At 41.0% G+C, this 22,294-nt stretch overlaps 2 protein-coding genes across 3 annotated transcripts in view; one reads left to right on the top strand and one right to left on the bottom strand.

Annotated features, from left to right (window-relative positions):
• Positions 1 to 275: 275 nt before the first annotated feature.
• fbxo43 (F-box protein 43) lies at positions 276 to 7,194 on the bottom strand. Of its 2 annotated transcripts, none has more exons than XM_086039370.1 (6): positions 6,991 to 7,194; positions 3,721 to 4,549; positions 2,859 to 3,590; positions 1,854 to 1,956; positions 993 to 1,187; positions 276 to 838 (listed from the first exon to the last, which is right to left on the bottom strand). In XM_086039370.1, exons 2-6 carry the CDS (start codon positions 4,503 to 4,505, stop codon positions 590 to 592), a joined length of 2,064 nt encoding a protein of 687 aa, XP_085895496.1. In that variant the 5' UTR covers positions 4,506 to 4,549; positions 6,991 to 7,194; the 3' UTR covers positions 276 to 589. The 2 variants fall into 2 exon arrangements, with proteins under 2 accessions (XP_085895496.1, XP_085895497.1); XM_086039371.1 differs by lacking the exon at positions 6,991 to 7,194 and having other exon boundaries at positions 3,721 to 3,802; positions 3,987 to 4,161.
• A 531-nt stretch (positions 7,195 to 7,725) lies between these two features.
• Positions 7,726 to 22,294, top strand: part of LOC147144001 (sperm-associated antigen 1-like) — a 24,606-nt gene continuing 10,037 nt past the window's right edge. The window contains exons 1-10 of the mRNA XM_086037667.1: positions 7,726 to 8,014; positions 9,252 to 9,411; positions 9,487 to 9,609; positions 9,691 to 9,746; positions 9,836 to 9,939; positions 10,031 to 10,136; positions 10,226 to 10,356; positions 13,424 to 13,530; positions 16,153 to 16,276; positions 17,606 to 18,064. Coding sequence (XP_085893793.1) covers positions 7,872 to 8,014; positions 9,252 to 9,411; positions 9,487 to 9,609; positions 9,691 to 9,746; positions 9,836 to 9,939; positions 10,031 to 10,136; positions 10,226 to 10,356; positions 13,424 to 13,530; positions 16,153 to 16,276; positions 17,606 to 18,064 — 1,513 coding nt within the window. The 5' untranslated portion in view covers positions 7,726 to 7,871. The remainder of the gene's footprint in view (positions 8,015 to 9,251; positions 9,412 to 9,486; positions 9,610 to 9,690; positions 9,747 to 9,835; positions 9,940 to 10,030; positions 10,137 to 10,225; positions 10,357 to 13,423; positions 13,531 to 16,152; positions 16,277 to 17,605; positions 18,065 to 22,294) is intronic.

Here is a 22,294-nt window from a genome sequence, read left to right as displayed (position 1 = left end):
GCAATGGGAAAGAGTGTTTAGTCTCGTTGCGGAGTTCATAAACTTATCCACACCTTATTATGGCAAGATTTTTTTTTACTCCAATGTTTGTGAGTCGAGGCGCCTTCCCAAAAGTATTGGATTTATCCTTAAATTATTTTAGCAGGAAGCGAGGCGGGAAATGGCTTTGGCGTTAAATGACCACTAGATGTCACCAAACATTTACATATACATAAACAGACCAGGTCGTACTAGGTAATCAATCATAAACATAAAGGAGGACGGGTTGTTTTTCATTTAAAAAATGCGATTTATTAAAAACAGTACAAAAAGAATCAAAGCATAATTCAATGCATATGGAAAAGTACATCAACCACTGATTGGTATCCGAGTTAAGATTTTACAAGATTCGTGATTTAAAATACTAATTTTGCAAGAAAAAAAATGGAACACACTGACAAGACAATGACTGGTAGACAGGTTGCTCATATACTCCTAGCAACAGGACTTTGTTTAATCCAATCTACTCTTCACTAATGAGTGGCAAAAATACATAAAAAAAAAAAAAACGAGAACAGCAGCGAGGAATGCACTTCATTGCATCGTGTGTTCATAGTCTCCTAATGTTTCGCTTACTCTGGGCACTTCCTGGAAGTAACGCGTCTTTCTTGCGACGGCCTACAGACTTGCTGCCACATTCTTTGGAGCCATGGAAAGCACACAAACATGCTGTGCAAAACTCGAACGCACAATCAGCTCTGGTGCAAACACCTTCGCCTTTGACAATTTGACACTTTGCAGGATGCTGACAGCGAGGGCAATGTCTGAGGCATTCGTCGTTGAAGAGGGTTTTGGCAACCTGAAAGGAGCAGGGCATTGTAATAATTTTTTTACATGAATAAATTTCACATTGCACTGGCAGGCACCTGATTTGTTTATGCATACTCACACTTCCAAGTATATTGAAAAATAAAATCTCAAAAGCCACACAACAACAAAATGAAGAAACGTACCTCTATGAACATGTCCCCTTTGCTGCTGCTGCCCAAAGATAAAGTGCTGTATTGCAAAGGGGTTAAAGTGCTGGTTCCGGACTGCGGGGTGCGGTAACTGGACGTTCTCGACTGGGCCTGTACGGTTTTGAGGGGTGACCTTTTAAGCAGGACCAATCTTGTTTCAGCATCGGCAAAATGGGCGGTGCCACTAAGCTGAAAATTAAAGATTTAAAAAAATAAAAAAATAAAAAGGTAGTAGGCTAAGGAATAAATATTGGCATGAGACTGACACAATAGTTTTGAACTCTTGTGCCGAGGCAGTTATTTAATGTAAACACATTTAGTTGATAGAATGGTACAGCGCAGACCTTCTGTAGATGTGGATGTATTTCCTGATTAAGAGTCATAAATTATGAACTGAGATAAAGTAAAATATTCAAAGATTCCCTCAAAAAAAAAAGAAATAAAAACAAGTCACTTGGTTCCTTTTCATCAGTCTTCCTTAAAGTAGACATCAAGTCAAGTTTTCTTTACATGTTCTGTGTGGGCTCACTAGTCAAAACACTGTACTCTGATTAATGTTGCATTTATGGAATATGACATAATATAATTACAGTAAAATCCAATGCCATTTTAAGTTGACAGCAAGAGACAAAATGGCCGCCCCCTGAGATTCATAAAAACAGGTGGAATTTGCTGTTCAATTCTTATTCCACCAACGCAATATTAAATCAGAATGTCGTGTTCAGCTGAGTGGGGGCACATAGAACATTTTTGACTTGAATTCCCCTTTCACACAAACGTTTTAATTTTGGGAAATCCTGCTAAATAAAACATTCGTTGTGGAAGCATCTCATATTGCTTTTACTGTTCCGCTACCTCTAGAGCAGCTTCTACTTCACTCCGGTATACTTCTCTCTTCAGGCGAGCTTGCTTGTCCTGCTGGATTATTTCATTCCAGTCTTTAGACACCTGACCACACCTGCAAAAACAAATGCATGAATCAGTACGTTTTACTAAATGTCATACTGCAATATTAAGCAAGAATGCCGCAAAGTTTTAACAGGGAAAAAAAACATGCAGCTATTTGAGCAAGAATCGGTCCATTTCAAAAACCTAACATCTGAAAAAGACAATTGTGACCTGAAATATTTATGGCAGGGGACTCCAACTTGTAGCCCATCGGCCATTTGTGACCCGCAGGATGAGATTTTGTGGCTCACTACTTGACATCAAAGTTTGTTAGTGTGGCCCCCACCTTTTCTGCCATGTCATTGCCCTGGACATTTTTTGTTTTGAATCACGATGGCTCATGATAGTTATCAGCGAAATGTAATGGTGAAGTGACACCAAGTGGAAGGACAAAGTTATCCAGTCACCCAGTTCCAGTAATTTCTTTTTAAAACCTGCCGTGAAGAGAAAAGCTGGCCAATTTCAAGAAGAACAGGAGGTAATTCTTGTTGTTGTTGAGCACAGGGGCTCCCAACATGTCTCAAATGCACAGAGGAAAATGCGGTGCTCTAGAAATCAGACATCGTCACTCAAGTAGACATGTTTAGGGGTGAGCAAAGTACCAAAGGGATGACAGAGAGGACTGGGGTCACCGATCTTGTTCACGTTCTGAAGAACCATTAATGTTCTAAACTAGGAATACATGATGCGGCCCAGACACACCCACCCTATCTCCAGTGGACCCCACATAAATTAGATGTGAGACCCCTGGTCTATGAACACAGTGGGCAATACACTGAAATAACCGAAATGTCAAGTTTGAAAGAAAAACAATCTGAAATATGCCTGCAATACAATGTAAAAGTCAAATCACAGCAGCTACAAAAATTTCCCCAATGGGATTCTCTCTAAGTGGGAACGTCAAGTTCTAACCTGTGGACGCACTCAGCGGACAGGTGGCTGAATATGAGAGCCAGGATGTGCCTGAGGTTCCTCTTCCTCAGCTCCGTTAATATGTCCACCTTCCCCAGGCCCACCTTGCGGCCAATCAGCCCCGCCAACGGCATAGTTGTCCTGAGCATGACGGGTGTCTCGGCAAGAGCTGCTGTGGCCCTCAGCTCCTCTTTTAGACTTGGACTGTGGCCAGCAAACATCTGGGCCTTCTGCTCACACAAAGTATGGATCAGCTGTAAAGCAGGTGTCAATGACAGCTTGGGCGTGGTTGTCCTCAAGGGGGTTACATTGGAACTGCCGGATGTGCTACTCGAAGGCGTGATGCTGCCAAACTTGGCTGTGGTCTCACTTAGAGGAGTTGCATAACCTTGTTTCGTCAACGCCAGGCCATCGGCGGTTGTGTTGATACATTTCAGAGAAAGAACCCTGCGAGGGGTATCCCGGATGAAAACCTCATTATCTGTGCTGCCGCGGCACTGAATATGTTGATGCTTTCTGTCGGACGGGTCTTCGTCAGACAATGAGCCCCCTTCCTTTAGAGTGGAAAGTCTGTGCTGTCGTTGCAAACGGGAACGCCGCTTTGTATCTGTCGGATTGGGGGTTTCGGAGTTTCCTTTTGAGGCAGAAAGCAGCAACTCTTGGAAGGAGCCATCATGGTCGACAGAAGAATCTTGGGATTTATCGAGGGAGCTGAAGCCACTGTCCTCACACCTGCAGCAGGGTTCAGACATGCTCTCAAATTGCTTGGTTGACAAGTAAACAAAAATATAGCTGACAACTCAAGTACAGACAACGTACGTCAGTTTAGTTTATTTTTGAACGGGTCAAAGACAACACATACCTGCTATGTTTAGGTGTGTATGTGGATGACGGCGTGTAGAAGACATTGGATGATTCACACAAGTCACTTGTCAGGTTGATGACTGGGGATGGAGAGTTTTCCGTGGATGAGCCCGGCAGGAATTTGCTTAAACACGGTGCTTCTACGTCAAGTTGATCAGAGGCATGAAAGTGCTGACTGAAATCATCCAAGAGTGAAATTCGTCTCTCCAAACTGTTGCTGTCACCCAAGTATAGGGTACCATCCTCAAGAGTGGAGGTCCTTACCTGAGAGAAGAGCAGTCGACGTTTCCGACCACATAACGGCAAATCCTGCTCCAATTTTAAAGCGCTTAAAGTCAAAGCCTGCGGTGTGGTGTCAAGAGAGTCATAGGAGACACCGAGACGCTGGTCGGACCCAATTGTGGACTCCGTCGTTCTGCTACATGGGGATGTTGTGTTGGCACTTTTGACATCTCTCGCGGCATTGCGCAGAGCAAGTCTATGCCGCAGTGAGACACAGCTCTTGCATGCTTTGGGAGTTTCACACCAGCTCAAAGTGGACGATCGCTGAATCCCCCTGGTGCCTTTGTGCAAAGATGTGATACTGTTTCTTTCCTGAGGGGTGACAGCAAGTCTGACATTCTCTTTGGGTGTGTCACTCAAGTCTACTGAAGGCAAAGATCTGCAAGAGTCAAATCCACTGATGCTCTGTGGACTGTGGAATAAACCCGAGTAGCCACTGTCAAAACACTGCTGGCCATTGCAGCTGTCATGGTGGACGTTGGACTCAGGCGTACACTGCATTTTTGACCTCCGGTTTGCCCAAACAGTAGCACTCCCACAGAGGCCTGCAGATGACAAAATAGAAATTCAAACAACTCCAAGCCGTGTGAGGCATGCACACACCGCTATAGCTTGACTGTCGAGTGAAAGGTTAGGAATAGGATCAAACTCAAAAAGTTTTTTAAAAAAAAATAATGTGAGAGTTTACATCAAATATAAACTGAGAAGAAATCTAAACATGCTGGATTCCTTCATAAATTCTGTTATCATACTGAGGTCTGTCTTTAAAGAGGAAGTCAACACAAACATTTTCTTTACAATATGTTAGTAGTCGAAACATGCCATTCGGTTTGATTTTGCATTTGTGGAATATGAGTTAGGCAGTAAAATCCACCCGTTCTGTCATTTTGCCACTTGCTGTCTACTGAAAATGACATCACAGTTGCTCAGGGCTGAGGTAACAACCAATCATGGCTGAGCTTCAGAAAACAGGTGAGCCGACAGAAGTGACAAAATGGCCGACCCCTGAGATGGCTAAAAACGGGTGGATTTTGCTGCTTAACTCATATTCCACAAACGCAACATTGATCAGAATTCTGTGCTTTTACTAGTGAACGTGCACAGAACATATTATTGCAAAGATTTTAGGTGTTGACTTCCACTTTAATAAGTTACATTAAGAAGCAAAAAAAAATATTGTCTCACAAGCTCAACATGTACAGTTAAGGTACATTAATCCAGATATGCTGAAAAATAGTCACTATCCTGCAAACAAGCTTTTTTTTTTTATGTAGCCTCCCTCACTTTTACTTAACTTTACAAAAAAACTCAAGATACAATTCTGATGTTTGCTTTGAAGAATTGAAAGAATACATGCAGAACATTTTGTGATAAGTTGTACTTGTTTACTTGGGCCTCTTTACATGCAGGATTATAAATGAAATTATTTCATCTCAGTGTAAGTGGGGTACAGTATATCAATGTGTGCTGCGTTTTTAATGACCAGACGCACTTATCCTGCACAGGGATACTCAACTTCCCAGTTTGGAATGCAGCATTAGCAAGGTGGTGATACCAAGACTGTGTGTGTGTTTTCGTATGTATTTGTTTGACAAAGGAAACTATTAGCATCCCCCTGTGAATAAAGTTTCATGTTCATGGTAGTCGAATGTGGTTTGCATCATTTTCTGTTGACCACCTACTGTATAGTGGACCACCTACTGTTTAGTTAAACGAAGAGGAGTGGGGGGTTTTCCATCTAAGGGCCAACATTTTGAATCAAATAAGAATTTGGACTGAGACGACACTATAATCCTATAAGTATAAAACAACCAGCACAATTTGTTCAAGTTTTGTTTTTAAAAACAGCAACCAACCAACATGAACAGTAGCATGATTGACTCAGCAGTCACATCCCCGTTATTGCAAGACACTTCAAATCATTAAGATCAAGGTGATAAAGAAATACATTGTCAATTATACAATTCTTAAAAAAAAAAAGTTAGGCACATTCACCTTTCAAATGAAATATCCGGTAGAAGCTAAAATTTACTATAATCTACAGGTAAATTTAATTTCACCAAATCTTTGAATACACATGACCAACTGTTTATTGTGTCAGTACTTTTTCTCCAACAAGAAGCTGAACAGCAAAATTGACAAGTGTTGTCCACTGATGTCCCCAGGACATCCACTTCTGTGCTGTTGTACTGTGATTATTTCAGTCGCTCTCTTCTAACCTGCTGATGACATTCTAAACTCAGTGGCAACTTCCCTCGGAGAACATTCTGTTTGAAGCCTCGCAATGGCAAAGTGCTGTCCGTCAATTATACTGAGTTGTCTTAGTCTGATAATGTCAAAATGTGAATAGCATGATGAAGAGGACTGTTTAAATATCAGTTGTAATAGAACCAGGATAGTAGGATACAGTATGTATTGGTTGATTCATGGCTCAAACACCTGAGTTTCGCCGTGCAGTTGCTTACAGCCAAGTTGCGCAAGAAGCGTTCAGTTATTGAACAGTTTGACAGATGTATTCATCATCTTAAAAATGTCAAAATGAGTTGACTTGTAAAGCGCGTTTAGGTTCATCCTTAAATTTCAGCCGAAAATCCCAAACGTGCTCATACTATGTGGAGCCAAGTGAGCTAATTAAACCGCCAAACACCCTCAGGTGCTTCATTGGCGTCGCCTGGACAACGCCTGGACAAGCCTGTCCATCGCCGTTTGGCGAGCTGTTGACGCTAAACCTGCCAGACGAGAGCAGCTTGTCACGACATTTTATGCAACTGATGTAGTTAATAAACACTGCTACAAAGCTATTTCATTGTGCTCATTCTGTTTGCATCCATTTTCTGTACCGGTCATTTTTTTGTTTAATAAGCGGTATGGATAATGGCTGGCTGGATGGATGCAATTACAGTACATATTTAAATCAGGCCAAACGGGGGGTAAAATGTTGACCTAGAGGGACTTTTATAACAGTCAATAATAATAAGACACTTACCCTAAATTACCATAGAGGTACGGGGCCGGGCTAGTTCGGACCTCTGTTGCCACCGTGTGCCTTAGTTGCAGTCTAGTACATTTTGGCAAACATCGCAACTCTGGTAGCAGCTTGCCACGTTTTCAAATTTGGAGCCCAATGTGGCTCGTGTCACGTGTTTCCGCCTCTCGGTCAGCTGTTCGCGTGCTGTTACCTGTTACCATTGAAACGGTCTTTAATTGTTAAACCACAGTGATAAGGTTTGGAAGGTATGGGTCGAGAAACATAAATTATTTAAGGGTCAAGAAACATAAATGATTTAAATGTGAAATGCAAATATATTTAATAGAAGACGAAGACGTTCTTTGTGTACCGCCAATGCATCATTTAATGTACCCTTCTTATACATATTATTTGTCTATTACGTATTCCTATTTTGATTAAAATTGTCTTTCCTTAATATAGTCAATTTTACTGGATCTCGGAATCTGTATTTCATTTGTTTTTATGTGTAGCTTGTACCGTTTTTTTTACTTATATCATTTAAAAATATATATTAAATAGAATGCATCAATGAAAAAAATGCGTTCAAGTTTTGAGAATTTTGTGTCGTAAATTAAAAATGTGTAATGGGTAAATATTTGACCAAGCTTTGATCAATCACACCCTGACGCCATCTGATGACGTATACAGCGTTGTCCCGTCTCCACGGGTAACGACTCAAACACTATTCTTTATAACGCCAGACTTGGATAAGTGTAGAGGCTTAACAACAAACAAAGGGCGACAACGATACAGTTGTGTCTTTGCGTTTACTCTGAAAAAAAAGTTGCTACCATAAGTTATTTTTATTTTTATTTATTTATTTCTCAAAGTTGAGCGGAATAAAGTGGTCTATAGCCATGAGTTCAGCTTCCTTTCTTCAAAACCATTTCACTTCTTCTGACTGCGGGTCCCTGAAGATTCCAGTGGAGCACCTGGAATATGATTATATTGATAAATGCAAGGATGCCAAATACCTGGAGAAAATTCTTATATTACTCAGGTAAATGAAAAAATGCACGTTGAAAACAATGATTTGTATCTAAATTGTGCTTTACAAACATGATCATTGTCAGCTTTCATTAAACAGAGAAATCAGTTTAAGAGTGGTTATTATCATTGTTGTTGTAGTTTATTGTGTAATGTTTTTACTCATCTAGGTCACCAAAATAATTGCATTAAACTGTCTGGGAGGTTTTCATTTAACATTTTCTGTTATGGTTGTCAATGTGATTTTAGTGTACTATTTTTGACTCTCATGTAAGGTTTGTGGCCAGAATGTGGCTAATGGGTGGGCCTGGAAAAATCAGGGTGGGCCTGAATATTTCTTTCACCGAGCACAAGACTCGTGTCTTGACACATTGTCGATTCAAATAAAATTTTCTTCCTTAGACCACCACAATTATGCCATTCTTAATATTCAATGAAATAAAAAAACACAACAAAACACACATTTAAACTTAATTTAATCATTTACAAAAAAGTTAAAAGTATACATTTTTTCATGAATCTCACTGGGTGGGCAGTCTGTCAATCTGGGTGGACCTGCCCATGGTTCCGCCCCTGAGCCAAAATCTATCCATAAATCTATCCATCCATCCATCCATTATCGATACCGCTTATCCCCACAAGGGTCACGGGCCATGCTGGAGCCTATCCCAGCTGTCTTCGGGCAGTAGGCGGGGGACACCCTGAATCGGTTGCCAGCCAATCGCAGGGCACACAGAGACAAACATCCGCACTCACAATCACACCTAGGGGCAATTTAGAGAGTCCAATCAACTTACCATGCATATTTTTGAAATGTGGGAGGAAACCGGAGTACCCGGAGAAAACCCACTCAGCCACGCGGAGAACATGCAAACTCCACACAGGGAGGCTGGGGCCGGGATCAAACCCACAACCACTGAACTGTGAGGCGGACGTGCTAACCAGTCGACCACCGTGCCGCCTATAAATCTATCCATCTAGCCTGGAGCGTATACTTTACTATGCCAGCTGTATGCATCCCTGCATCCCTACATAATGTTTGGTATTGTGGTTCTGACTCCCTGTCGTGTTGCTCAGCTAATGTCAATCAAGCAATCTTAACTCATCCACTGCCAATGACAAATTTACTTGTCTTTTCACTGTCCATCTTTTTTCAAACTTTAGGGTAAAAGAAGGTCTGTAAACATCTGGCAGTGAATGAGTTAAATAAGAACATGGAGCCTTTAATAAACAAGTGTCTTTATGTCCAGGTCCGGCAAGGAGGGCATTTATCCTCATCTGATCGAGTTCTGTGAGAGTCACCTGGAGAAACTGAACCCTCGGAGCCGAGCTCTTCGGAAGGAAAATCCCGTAACCACATCCTCCAACCTTTCAGCGGATGAATGGAACCATATTGCGGATGAGTTGAGGGTGCACTATTTTCCTTAATCAATTATTGATGTGTATGTTTCATGAAAACATTATTCAAAAAGTTTGATTTTGCAGATTTGGCAAGATGAAGCAAGAGTTACAGAGACTTCCCTTAAGAAACAGTTAATGTTTGAGGATGTGGTGGATCAAAACATGCCACCTGTAAGAGGGTCCAATTGCTCCGTTCCACTCAGCGGAGTAATCATGCCTCCTTCTGTATACAGAATCATTTCAATAATTTTTTCAACTGGATAACAAAATAATCTTTTTCCTGCACAGAGCTCAGCTCATCAACAAAGGCGTGTCCAGCCACGAGATTATCGAGAATGGGACAAGTGAGTGTTTCTGTCTTAAAGTGGAAAAAAAACCCAGGATGAAATAAGGAAGAACATCCATCCATTTACCTGTGTACATCTTCCTCTAGGTTTGATGTGGAGAAAGAATGTCAGAAAATTGATGGGGACGTTCTTAAAAATGACCAGCCTGTCATTAGAAATGTACATCCTACAACTAAAGTGGATCCTTCATGTAATTCAATTAAATTTTATTGCAATTTAAAGCATGACTTTTGCAACTCCTCTCACCTCAAAATTGTGTCTCACCAATATACTGTATCCAGTGCTGACAGCAGAGGTGAACCACCTTCTGGCAGAGCGTGAAAAAGACAAAGGAAATGAAGCTTTCAGAGCAAAGGATTATGAGGAGGCAATTGTGTACTACACCAGGTCAGAATTTACAATTTTCCTTCTCTAACACGCTGAGCCTCTGCTGGCCTAAAGACATTCTGTGATGCAGTTGTATCATCAAATCACAGGAGCATAGCGATAATGCCGTCGGTAGCGGCATACAATAACAGAGCCCAAGCATTGATCAAACTCAAGCAATGGCAAAGGGCCATGAACGACTGCCAAAGTGTACTGGAGCTCGAACCCTGCAACGTGAAAGGTATGCTGTCATATGCATGGGCATCTCAAATATTTTGAATATTATGGTAATTCACCGTTCAATTAAAAAAGTGGAACTCATGTATAGATTCAAGTCACAGTGAAATATTTATTATAATTGCGATGGTGATAGTTCGTAGTGAAAAATAAATTCACCGCATCAAACAATTTAACTGTGTCATACGAGGTAAACAGCTGCATTGATTTTGGACAGAAAACAAAAAAGTGGACCAATGCCTGCAGAAGAATTGGCTCCCCAACCAAATTGGAAACTTTACACTTGACTTGAAGCAACTTGGATGGTGTGCCTTTCTACTCTTTCCATTACGCAAAATGTAATTTGATCTGAAAAGAGATTTAGGACTACTGAGCAATGATCCAGTTCTTCTTCTCCTTAGCCTAGGTAAGACGCTTCCGACATTTTCTCTTTCAGGCGTGACTTGACACCATGAATGTGCCAATTTCCTTGATTCCTTAAAGCGGAAGTCAACCCAAACATATTTTTTCAAGAATATGTTCAATGCAAGCCCACTAGTTGAAACAAGGCATTCTGATAAATATTGCATTTATGGAATAAGAGTTAATCCACTCGTTTTTAGCCATCCCCGGGGGCGGCCATTTTGTCACTTCTGTCGACTGAAAATGACATCACAACTATTCAGGGCTCAGGGAACGACCAATCATGGCTGACCTGTTTTCTGAAGCTGAGCCGTGATTGGTCGTTACCTGAGTCCTGAGCCCTGAGTAGTAATGATGTCATTTTCAGTCCACAGAAATGATCAAATGGCCGCACACTGAGATGGCTAAAAACGGGTGGATTTTAACTCATATTCCACAAATGCAATATGAATTAGAATGCCGTGTTTCAACTAGTGGGCCTGCTGTGAACATATTCTCGAAAAAAATATGTTTGGGTTGATTTCCACTTTAAAGGAATTGATGTCACTGTCACCAGGTGGTATCCACCAGTCATTGGGTCTTTCCACCCTGAACCATAACACCCTCCCGATGGTGGGTCGGCAGTGGTGGCCAAATCACTGCCCGTCTCTTCTTCCTGGCTTCCGTCTTAACTCCCCTCTCCTGTTCCAAAAGCAACAAAAGGCTCTTTCCTACAAGCGGCTGCCTTTCTCTCTGTCCATGTTACCCCAATGGCCGTTAGCATTCTCCAAACAGATTGGGTACCCAGATAGCAAAATATGGGTGAATCAATGTTGAAATATGGTTCGGCTTAAGTGTTGAATCTACGTTGAAACCTAAAGTAGAAATTATACAGAAAGCGCAAGGTTGTTAAAATGTTGGGTCAATGTTTGCTTTACAACCATAAATCACACAACATCAACGTTGAGTCAACCATCATCTAAATTGGAAAAATACTTTAAATGGTGAATGGGCTGTCACTTCTATAGCGCTTTTTTACCTTCTGTACTCAGAGCGATTTACACCATACCTCATCTACCTACTGATGACACAGCATCAGGAGCACCTGGAGGCTCAGTATCTTGCTCAAGGATACTTCAACATGGTCACAATGGCTGGGGATCGATCCCACGACCTCTGGGTTGGGAAACGACCGCCCTACCACTGAGCCACGCCACATCACTGCAACAAAAACATTGGCTTAGTCCACTACAAAATGTTAGCTTTTCCCTTTCCCCAAATGCATGAAAAACCTATGACAGAAAACATGTTTGATATTCAAAAATGTATTAGAAGAGATTAAAATACTGCGCAGAAATGGCTGAGAAATGAAAATGTTTCATGAAACAGGACCAACACCAGTGTGCTCAGGGCAACAACAACAACAACAAAAAATCAGTCAGAAAAAGTGGTTAAAAAAAAAAAAAATTATATATGGAGAGCGAGTGAGAGCGAGAGAGAGATACAGAACACACACTTTTTGCGGTTGAAAAAGGATTGTCCCCCTCAAAATATGCCCCCTTCCCACCTCCCTCCGCTGAAGTAGAAAAATAGAGAAGGGCAAATGTAGATAACACAGATTCAACATTAATTAAACATTGACCTTTCAAATGTTTTAATTCAACCAAAATACAATGTAGAGTCAACAGCATCTTTGAATCACAAACTTCAATGCTGACAAAATGTTGTTGAACCAACATTGATTAAACATCAGTCTTCAACTAAAACCAAAAATCAATCTTCTTAACCCTAATTCAACATTGATTTAACATATTTTGCTATCCGGGTAGTGAATCCCAGAGAACCAACTTCGACTGTAAACAGCCATGCTTGCCGTCTTTTTTCCCTGAAGTCACTTAATAGGTCCTGGAACTTGGATTTGTTCTGTTTGAGGGCCTGTTCGTGGGACAGTAAGATGAATGAGGATGATTTTCTTTGCCCTCTTAGACCACAGTACCACATAAAGCTTTTGGGTTGCGTGGACAATCTGGGGGAACTGAAGTCCCAGGTCTACCTTCATATCCCAGGAAAGGGTCTTTTGTAGCAGGTTGCTCTCTTTTTCCCTTGCTTGTTGGTTTTTATCCTTCCCTTACAAAACGGATCGATGAGTTTGTTTTCCTGTATGATTGGTGATTATTTGATTCGATTTTTAGTGCATCATATTAATATACATTACATCATATTGAATTTTCACAATATTTAAAATTCATGAGAATTTGGGGATTTTACTTGCTATAAGCCATAATTATTACAACATTTCCCTATGTGTTAAGTTTCAAGTATTAAATGAATAATGGATTGAAGTTTTTCACAATATTCGAATTTACTGAGATGCACTTCTGTGGGCCCTCATTGGGTCTCAATGAAAAACATTCCCCTAGAACAGGGATGGCCAAGTCTGGTCCTCAAGAGCCACAATCCAGCCTGTTTTAGGTTTATCCCTACGGCAACACACCTGTTTCAAATGATTAGCTCATCAGCAAGATTTGCAAAAGCCTGATAATAAGCCTGATGATTTGAATCAGGTGTGTTGCCGTAGGGATAAACCTAAAACAGGCTGGACTGTGGCTCTTGAGGACCGGACTTGGCCACCCCTGCTCTAGAACCTAAACAATAGAGTGGTAATAATTGGTAATGTATCTCCTCTTTAGCTTTGCTACGTCGTGCCGCTGTGCATAATGAAATGGGGAACTTCCAAATGGCTGTTGAAGACCTGACAGTAGTGCTGAGAGAAGAGCCACAGAACGTTGCAGCCACTGTAAGTCACAGAACAGCAGAGCTCGGCATTCCGCCTATCCGCCTATGACGAATGCCCATTTTGTAGGCGATAAACGATAGACGGGAAACTTAAACAGAAATAGTTGGACTAAGCATAGTCGGAAGACCATTTTTTTTCCGTCTATGTAATCGTCTATTTTCATGGTGAGCCCCAGAGTGAGTCATCACACGTTTTCATTTGATTGTGTCATATTTATGGTTTAGAAGTGTTTTTCATACAAATATTCCCTGTAATTTTTGAGGGTACTAACAGCATGCGACTATTTTGTGCAGCAGCGTGAGCAAAGCCAGCCCGAGGCAAACGAGTACGAACTACTATGACTAAGAATACAAATAACAGGCGCTGAATTGTGGCAAAAGTTGACACTCTCGAACATTGTTTCCTAACCATTATTGAGCCAAAGCATTTGACATAATTTTATAATTGAAAAATCTCATGGCACACCACCAAACAAAAATGGCACAAAAAGCATATACAGGGGACCCCTGCTTCAAGAAAATTTGCTATTCATGGTCGGGCTCAGTCGAATTGCCCACAAATTGCAAAATTCCAAAATTCCGTAAATAATTGAATACAGAAATTCAATACAGTAAAAATCTTACAATTTTGCCATGGTTATTCTAAAAGTAAGTGTTCATTGTCGCAATTAAAGAAATACTATAATACAAAAAAAAAAGTAAATATTAGACAGAAATTTGCCACACAAAATACAAGAATATTTATATTTTTATGGAAGCATTAAAATGCGCAAATCTGTGAATTTGCAAGTGCTGAGTCCTCTGTATTGAATTTAGATGATCTCATCTGAATTTAATCTCAAATTTACTTACTGTGAAATCTGGGCCTTTTTAATTGAGCTCAAAGATAATTTACTTGTCGGTAGCCTTGGATAATTTATCAATTTATTTTATTGTACCTTCTGCCATATGATGTAAGAGCATAAACAGTGCATATAAAAAGTTTAAACACCACTGTTAAATTCCAGGTTTTTATGATATGAATAAATGAGAGCAAGATAAATAATTCACTAAAATTTTTCTACTATTACTTTGACCTGTAACCTATAATTCAATTGTGAAAAAAGTAAAGTTTTACAGAGGGGAAGTCAAAATAAACAACTGAAATAATGTTGTTGAACAAGTGCACATTCTTATGACTGGATATGTTCAGAATTAACCAATCGCATTCAAACTCGTGTTAAATGGGAGTTAGCACACATCTGCCACCATTTAAAGTGCCTCTGATAAACCCTGAATAGCAACACTGACTCTTATTTGAATTGTTCACAATTCCTTCTGCTTTGTCTAAGGCCCCAATTCCAGTTGCAGACAGCTCCCAAGCATGATGCTACCATCACCATGACATCACAGTAGGGATGGTGTTATGTGGTAATGAGCGGTGTTGAGACATCCCTTTTAGATTTATGGCAAATAAGTTTGCATGGTTTCATTGGAATATAACAATATCCGCCAAACACAGTTTCAAAAATTTGTTACATCAATTTTTCACGCACAAAATTCTATTAAATCAGAAACCCGACTAGTAGGCCCACCAAAAAATCTTCATACGTGGTTCATGAGGCACACGCCGTTACTGCCACACTTCATTTAGTTTTACCTTAGTTTCACTTGACTGTTTTTGTGCATTTTTGGCGTATACGTTTTTTTTAAAAATGGAAATAAAGAGGTACGAATAATGAATGAATGAATGAATGAATGAATGAATGAAAAAATTAATTAATTAATTAATTAGGCGGCACGGTGGTCGACTGGTTAGCACGTCCGCCTCACAGTTCAGAGGTCGTGGGTTCGATCCCGGCTCCGGCCTCCCTGTGTGGAGTTTGCATGTTCTCCCCGTGCCTGCGTGGGTTTTCTCCGGGCACTCCGGTTTCCTCCCACATTCCAAAAACATGCATGGTAAGTTGATTGGATACTCTAAAATTGGCCCTAGGTGTGAATGTGAGTGCGGATGTTTGTCTCTGTGTGCCCTGCGATTGGCTGGCAACCAGTTCAGGGTGTCCCCCGCCTACTGCCCAAAGACAGCTGGGATAGGCTCCAGCACGCCCCGCGACCCTTGTGAGGAGAAGCGGTACAGATAATGGATGGATGGATGAATTAATTAATTAATTAATTAATTAATATTTATTGTACATCTCGTAGCACAAGAAGGCATGCTCTGTACTTATTTTGTTCATTTAATTATTTGATATTCATGGCCCAAAATTCATGGAAATATTTACTGCAACTATTACCTTACTATTACGTTAACGAAGGTTAGTTACGCTACGGAGTTCCGATTAGATACAAATTCGGGCTACGTTGTCGCCGTCGGAACATGGCACATCGTCGTAAACCGAGGAGGGCTTTTGCTTGGAGGTGTTAAATGCAGTTGCACTGTTTGTCCCCTAGGTGTCGCTGACTTTTGTTTGACGTCACATAAATAGGGAATAATCAAAAGAAAATGGTTGACGCTGAAATACTAGTGATGGTAAATGGTTGTTGTGGTCATATGACTCATAGGTTGTGGTCACCTGTGCTGACGTAATAGCCTGTCTTCATGTGTCATCACAAATTCTGATGTGAGAAATTATTTGTGATGTAGCAACTTCTGTCTGAAACTACAAAGAAGATGACAGAAGTGCGACAGGGAAAAGCGAGAAAAGGCCGAAAAATCATCATCCAAGAGGAGGAAGAGGATTTCGAAGAGACACAATTCGAGCAGACTGGTGAGAGTTGTTAAATATTAAAACGAAACAAAAGTTATCAATGATTGATTTACGCACGCACAGTGTAAACATTTTACTCAATCTTACCAACTATTCCATATCACTGAAGGACCAGAGCACGCAGGGTAATTACATAAACTCGTTATCCTTTATTTTGCAACATGTCATTCGGAAAATTATTTCCTGTTAGTTGTATAAAAGTGGGCAAATTAAAGCTTCTTAACGGATGTATTTATATCGCCGGTTTAAAACAGATTATGTAGAACACATTCACCATCTACAACATTAGATTAATAAGCAAACGTTGTATCAACGTGCTGCATTTCACGAGATATTTGCTTTGGGGATTTTTAGTCTGCAGTGATGCATACAAAACGGCAAGGCATATTGAGAGCTGCTTAATTTTAGCAACCAGTAAGTGGAAAGAGTCAAAAATATTGCAAACAGCTCAACAGATGCAGTTTAAATTCTACACCACTTCACACTAAAATCATTATAGTACAGTACAATATACTTAAAATGTGTACATTTACTCACATAGCTTATACACATATCAATGTTATAGCACACCCAGCTTTATTTACATCACTGCACTTGTCATAATGTCTTTCTAATAGATTGAATTAATTTATGAATATACCCATAGTTTACAGTTCTGTATTTCTGTACTTTCCATAGTACATCACTGCCAGTTTGCCAGTATTTACACCGTCGTTGCTTGTACAAACAACAGTTCTCGTTGCTTGTACATATAGTATACTGCAACAGTTCTGTCATTACAATTGACCCTGCACTTTGTCAAATACAAGTTGTTATATATTGTTTTTGCTGGTATGTAGTAGTATTGTCTATATTATGCTTTGCTGCTAAACTGCTTTTAATTGATCTGACACTGACAATATTATAATATTCTAAAGGTAGAATTTTTGGATCCAGCTTCTGTAATGCACCTTTTTATGTATAGTTGTGGCATGTAAGTGTAGTCTAAAGTACATTCGTTTGCCATGGTTGCCATTGTGGATGTCTACCTTTTGGTTGTGCCCTTATTCCTGCTCGAGAAGTCATTCTGACTACAAATCTCCTCCCACAGGACCGCGTGACACTACTGTACGCACGCATGTGTTTTCCGCCCTACCCCCAACCCAACTAGTGCTCTTGTAATTCCCTCTCCCGGTTCCTGCAACTCCCCGTATGTGGCTCTGTGTCATGTGAATCTCAACCCTCCCCCATCTGTGATGTAACCACCGACTGCTTCCTGTGGGTGTGTTTCATCCTGCCTCACTCCACACGCTCCTACTCCCTCCCTCTCGCTCTCTTTCTCCCCTCTAGATTGTCCGGTTGAACCCAGCCAGACTGTGGGAGGGGACGGCTGTTCAGCTGCTCCTGCGGAGAGGGGAGACATGGGTAACGCGCAAAAGAGGCCCCATGGCAAAGGGGACGGGGCCCCGCACAACGAGTCCTCACACTCCCATCACGGACACTGGAGAAGCAAAGGTGGCAGCTCAGACAAGTACAAAGTCCCACAAGAAACCAAGGACAAGGCAGCTAATGGAGCAGTCAAGAGGGGTTCAACGGTGTCATCTCAGGCTGATCAGGCCAGCAGTGGCAGCAAGGAAACTCCACCGGTTACAAATGTTGGCCAACCTGTCAATCTTGATGTGCCATGTGGAGCCCTCCCCTTGTCTCTATCCCGCTTAAAGAATGAAGGAAACCTGCTGTTTAAGAATGGACAGTTTGGCGATGCACTGGAAAAATACTCGCAAGCTATTCAAGGCTATGTTGATGCAGGTAAGGCTGAGCATGTTATTACTAAAGTTTTAGTATGTACACTCACATTGTGTTGCATTAACAGAGCTTGTTGTGTGACATTCATGTAGCTAGTGATTAGCTTGTTTAACATGTTGTGAGAAGAAGCTGATATACGTGTCCGCTCACCTTCTTACACCTGTGCCCATATCTGAATAAATATAGCTTAAAATCATCAACGCTGCAATTCAAAGGACATGACCTTGCCGGCGTAATGTCAGAATGTTTTTTTAAATGCAATCAAAGGAATTCTGATATGCCCCAGCAAGTGGTAACCTCTCGATCCACACAAGTGGATGCGAGTCGGGACTCTCGCCCAAGAAGAGTGATGCGACACTTTGAGCTTGCTCTAAATGGACGGCGTATCTGTTTTAGCCTCAGCCTGGCACTAAGCCTCTCCGCTCAGGTCTGTCACATGACTGCCGGTCAGTCTCTGTGAAATTGGATGGGACTGCTGCTATGAATCTCACAGGGAAGCAAAAGAACGAATGAGGACGAATGATAGATGAATCAAGGGAAATTGATGCTTCCTCATTATTTCACTACTTTGCGCCGGACTGCCTTAGTGTAGTCAGTACCATTGCGGTGCTAGGCTATGTACAGTATGTGACTGTTTACATATGATGGAAGTCTGTACTCTTGTTTAAAGTCATGTTTTTTTTCCACTCTTGTCCCTGCAACATTCCATACATGACTGTCACCTGCGTCATCTCTCATAATCTAATTTCATTCAAGTTTAGATAATCTTAAGAGTTTAGTGTTAATGTAGTGTACAATAAATATACTCACAGGACACAATCTTGGGAACACTTGCATCTCATGAGGTACAAAAGTATCATAAATAACACCACAACAACGGTCTGTTTTGGCCGCGTTCTGCCTCTCTCCCAAAGTCAGTTGGGATGGCCTCCAGCACAACCGCGCAACTGTGAGGAAAAACAATACAAAAAAAATAAACTGCTGGATGAACTGTCAGAAAAACTATTAACATGGCACTCAACAAAATAAGTTGGAATTTCTTTTACCCTGGTAAAGCTGTTTAAACATGGTTATTATATTCATAATTATTGCAGTTTTTGCTGTTTGGCTGATGTGTAATATCCATTTTGACTTAAATCTAAAATGACCAAATATAGGTGCTACTTTGCAATGTACAATTGTGTCAAACTGTACTGCATCATCCCGAGATTGCTGTCTATTATTTTTGACTTTCTCACGTGGCTAGAAAGATTACCAAATTATCCATCCATTATCCAAACCGCTTGATCCTCATGAGAGTCGCGGGTGAGCTGCGGCCTGTCCCAGCTGTCTTTGGGTAGGCAGTATGCAGGGTACACCCTGAACTGGTTGCCAGCCAATCGCAGGGCACACATAGACAAGCAACCGTTCACACCTACAATCACACCTAGAGACAATCTGAATCTGCAGTGTCTAATTAACCTACCTTGCATGTTTGGGAATGTAGGAAGAAACCAGAGTACCCGGAGAAAACCCACGCAGCCCGGATTCGAACACTGGACCATTACAAATTATACACACAATAATAAAATTATTTTGTGATGAATAACTGATAGTGTCAGTCAAAACATTTCGTTCTTTTATACAGCAAATGATAGAATATTGTTTGCCAAATTACCTACATTTTTTTGCCAGTGAATGTTCTGTTTATCAAAACTTCCTCAGATGCAGAAATGAAAATTGGCATAGGCTATGTTTTATGGGTAAGCAATTACAGGAGTTTGAAAACAAGTTGGAGTGGTTTGCCCAGCCCTGCCATGGCTGTTTTGAGGTTTTCAAACTTGGACAAAATCTTTTTTTTTTGACGTAGGAATGTGTGGCCGTAGAACTGAACCACATCATACTGCATCCAAAATATACCAAATATACCAAATATACATATATGCACTGGGTGTATGTCCCATATATAAGAAGTGGGTGTAAAAAGTCTACCTATCCCGGTTTCGATGCCATGTTTTTTTGTGATATCAAAAAAATACTAATATTAATAATTTCAAAATGGCCACTAATCTGATTTATAACCTTAACAACTGAATAGAAAAAACTGAAATCCTCTTTGGAGCGGAACTAAAATCAAACAACTGAGATGCTGTTGCAGAAGTGCGCACATCCTCCTCCAATGTGGGTGTGTTCAAAATTAACCAATCGCATTCAAACTCCTGTACAATGGGAGTCAACAAACACCTGCCAGCATTTTGAAGTGCCCCAAGCACCCCAAATAAAGTTCAGCTTTTCAGAATAGCTGTAGTGTCAATATGACAATGAGTGATGGTCAATCAACAACCTCGCTATTGCGAAAATAAACAGTTCATGTCAGACATAACCACACCAAAAAACATTCAACTGATGTTTCGCTCAACCATCAGCCTTAAAGGGACGGTGGGGCCAGGATGGCCATGTTTTCACTAACACATTCAATTTATATATTTTTTGATCAGGAAAATGAAGAGGGTTTCTATTTTATCCATTCATTTTGGAGAAATTAGGGAATAAGTGACTCCATGAATAACGCCCCTTGTTAATGAGGAGAATGGCCTATCGTTCTATCCTTGTTCGGTCGCAGTCACTGGAGAGACTGATTCCAAACCCTCCATTGGAAATCATTGTACTTTCATTGCTTATAGTTATAACGTCCAAAACCGGTGATCAATTGGCACCAAAATGTATGCGGACATCCTTACAAATGACCACTTCAACATATCAAAAGGATTGACCTCTCCTTGGCTGATTTATATGAGAATGTAGGAAATGTGGAAGAAGCAGAGCTACATAGATTTATGCTGGGACGAGCGCACACTGCTTCTTGCTAAAAAAAAACAAAAAAACACTGCTTCTTTGCTGATCACAGTTCATGCGAGGCAATTAACACCAGTCAAAGTCAAGATATTTACAGAGACTGAAGTGGGAATGAGCAGACGTGCACATTTATTTGGATGAGAAATGGCCACAGTTTTTCGACCGACAACACGCCGTCCAATGGAACGTAAAAGCCGAAACGGTACGTTCCAACACGGCCACACTCGGCTGTGCAGTCAACCTCCTCGCTCTCACGCCGAAGCTGGCGGCTGTAAGCGGTGTTAGACAATGCACGCGACTGCTTGGGAGGCAACCCAAGACGCAGGCTCATGATCTCCTCCACACGCTGCGCAACAGTAAGGAGCTAATATTGTTGTGCTAACGCCTTTTGTTTTAATGGCCTGAAGCTAGTTGTTGCTATTAGCTGTACTGTTATCCTACTGTTAGCTGGCTAGGGGAGGGTGTGGGGGGGATAAAGATCCATGCTTGCCTGATTGCTTGCCCACTGCCAGTCGCCATCTGCCTCCCGAGAGTGACACGGGTTTAGCGTCGCTAAATGTCCGAAGTATAACCAGTCGGGGTTTGTGTGCGCATTCCTGCACTTGTCCGCTTCAGCCTGTGTAAGTGGAGAAGCGATCGCCACGGTATTTTTGATTTTGTGGAGGTGATCATGATGACATCACGTTTCATGTCAATAAATCCAAACTATTGTGCAGAGCACTTTTATACTTTCACAGGTTGAAGAGTTGTAATGTGCATTTGCATTTTGGTGGCGATCAGTCAAGTTGGTTTTAGACAACAGAACTGACAAAGCGAGCAATATTACCACGCTTGGCTCCCTCCCGTGACGTAGACAGCTGAGACCGAAAACAAAACATACCGTAAGCCACGCCCCAAAAAGGGGCGGGGCAATTTGTCGTAAACCTAATCACAAAAAAAGCCCTTAAATCACTACAGAGTCTTTTGAGGTGGGCATTTTAGTACTAATGTCATTTTTACATGCAAACCTATTATACAAGTGCCAATGTTAAACTCATCCAAGTGTCCCTTTAACTCTCAAACACATGCTCCTCTTCATCCTACCACTCGCCTCCCCCGCCGACTGCCCGATGACAGCTGGGCTCCAGCACCCCCGCGACCCTCGTGAGGATTGAGCGGTATAGATAATGGATGCATAATTTGCACCAAATTTTTAATGTATTTAGAAAAAGCATATTATCTTGTTTCATTAAATTATGTGTGTAGTTATGGTATGTATTGTCCTAATTAGAAAATGGAAATTCTAAACAAAATTATAAGTGGTCACTAAAGTTACATATTCACACTTTGAAAATGACAACATTAAGATAACTCATATTGGGGCATTGAGTCATATTAGCCCTTCCTAGTCAGGACACC

The sequence above is a fragment of the Filicampus tigris genome, chromosome 8 (genome assembly GCF_054856515.1).
Source record: "Filicampus tigris isolate MCC_2025a chromosome 8, RoL_Ftig_1.0, whole genome shotgun sequence".
NCBI classification, from domain to species: domain Eukaryota; kingdom Metazoa; phylum Chordata; class Actinopteri; order Syngnathiformes; family Syngnathidae; genus Filicampus; species Filicampus tigris.
The sequence above is the reverse complement of the archived record's forward strand: the minus strand, read 5'-3'. Positions and strand labels throughout refer to the sequence as shown.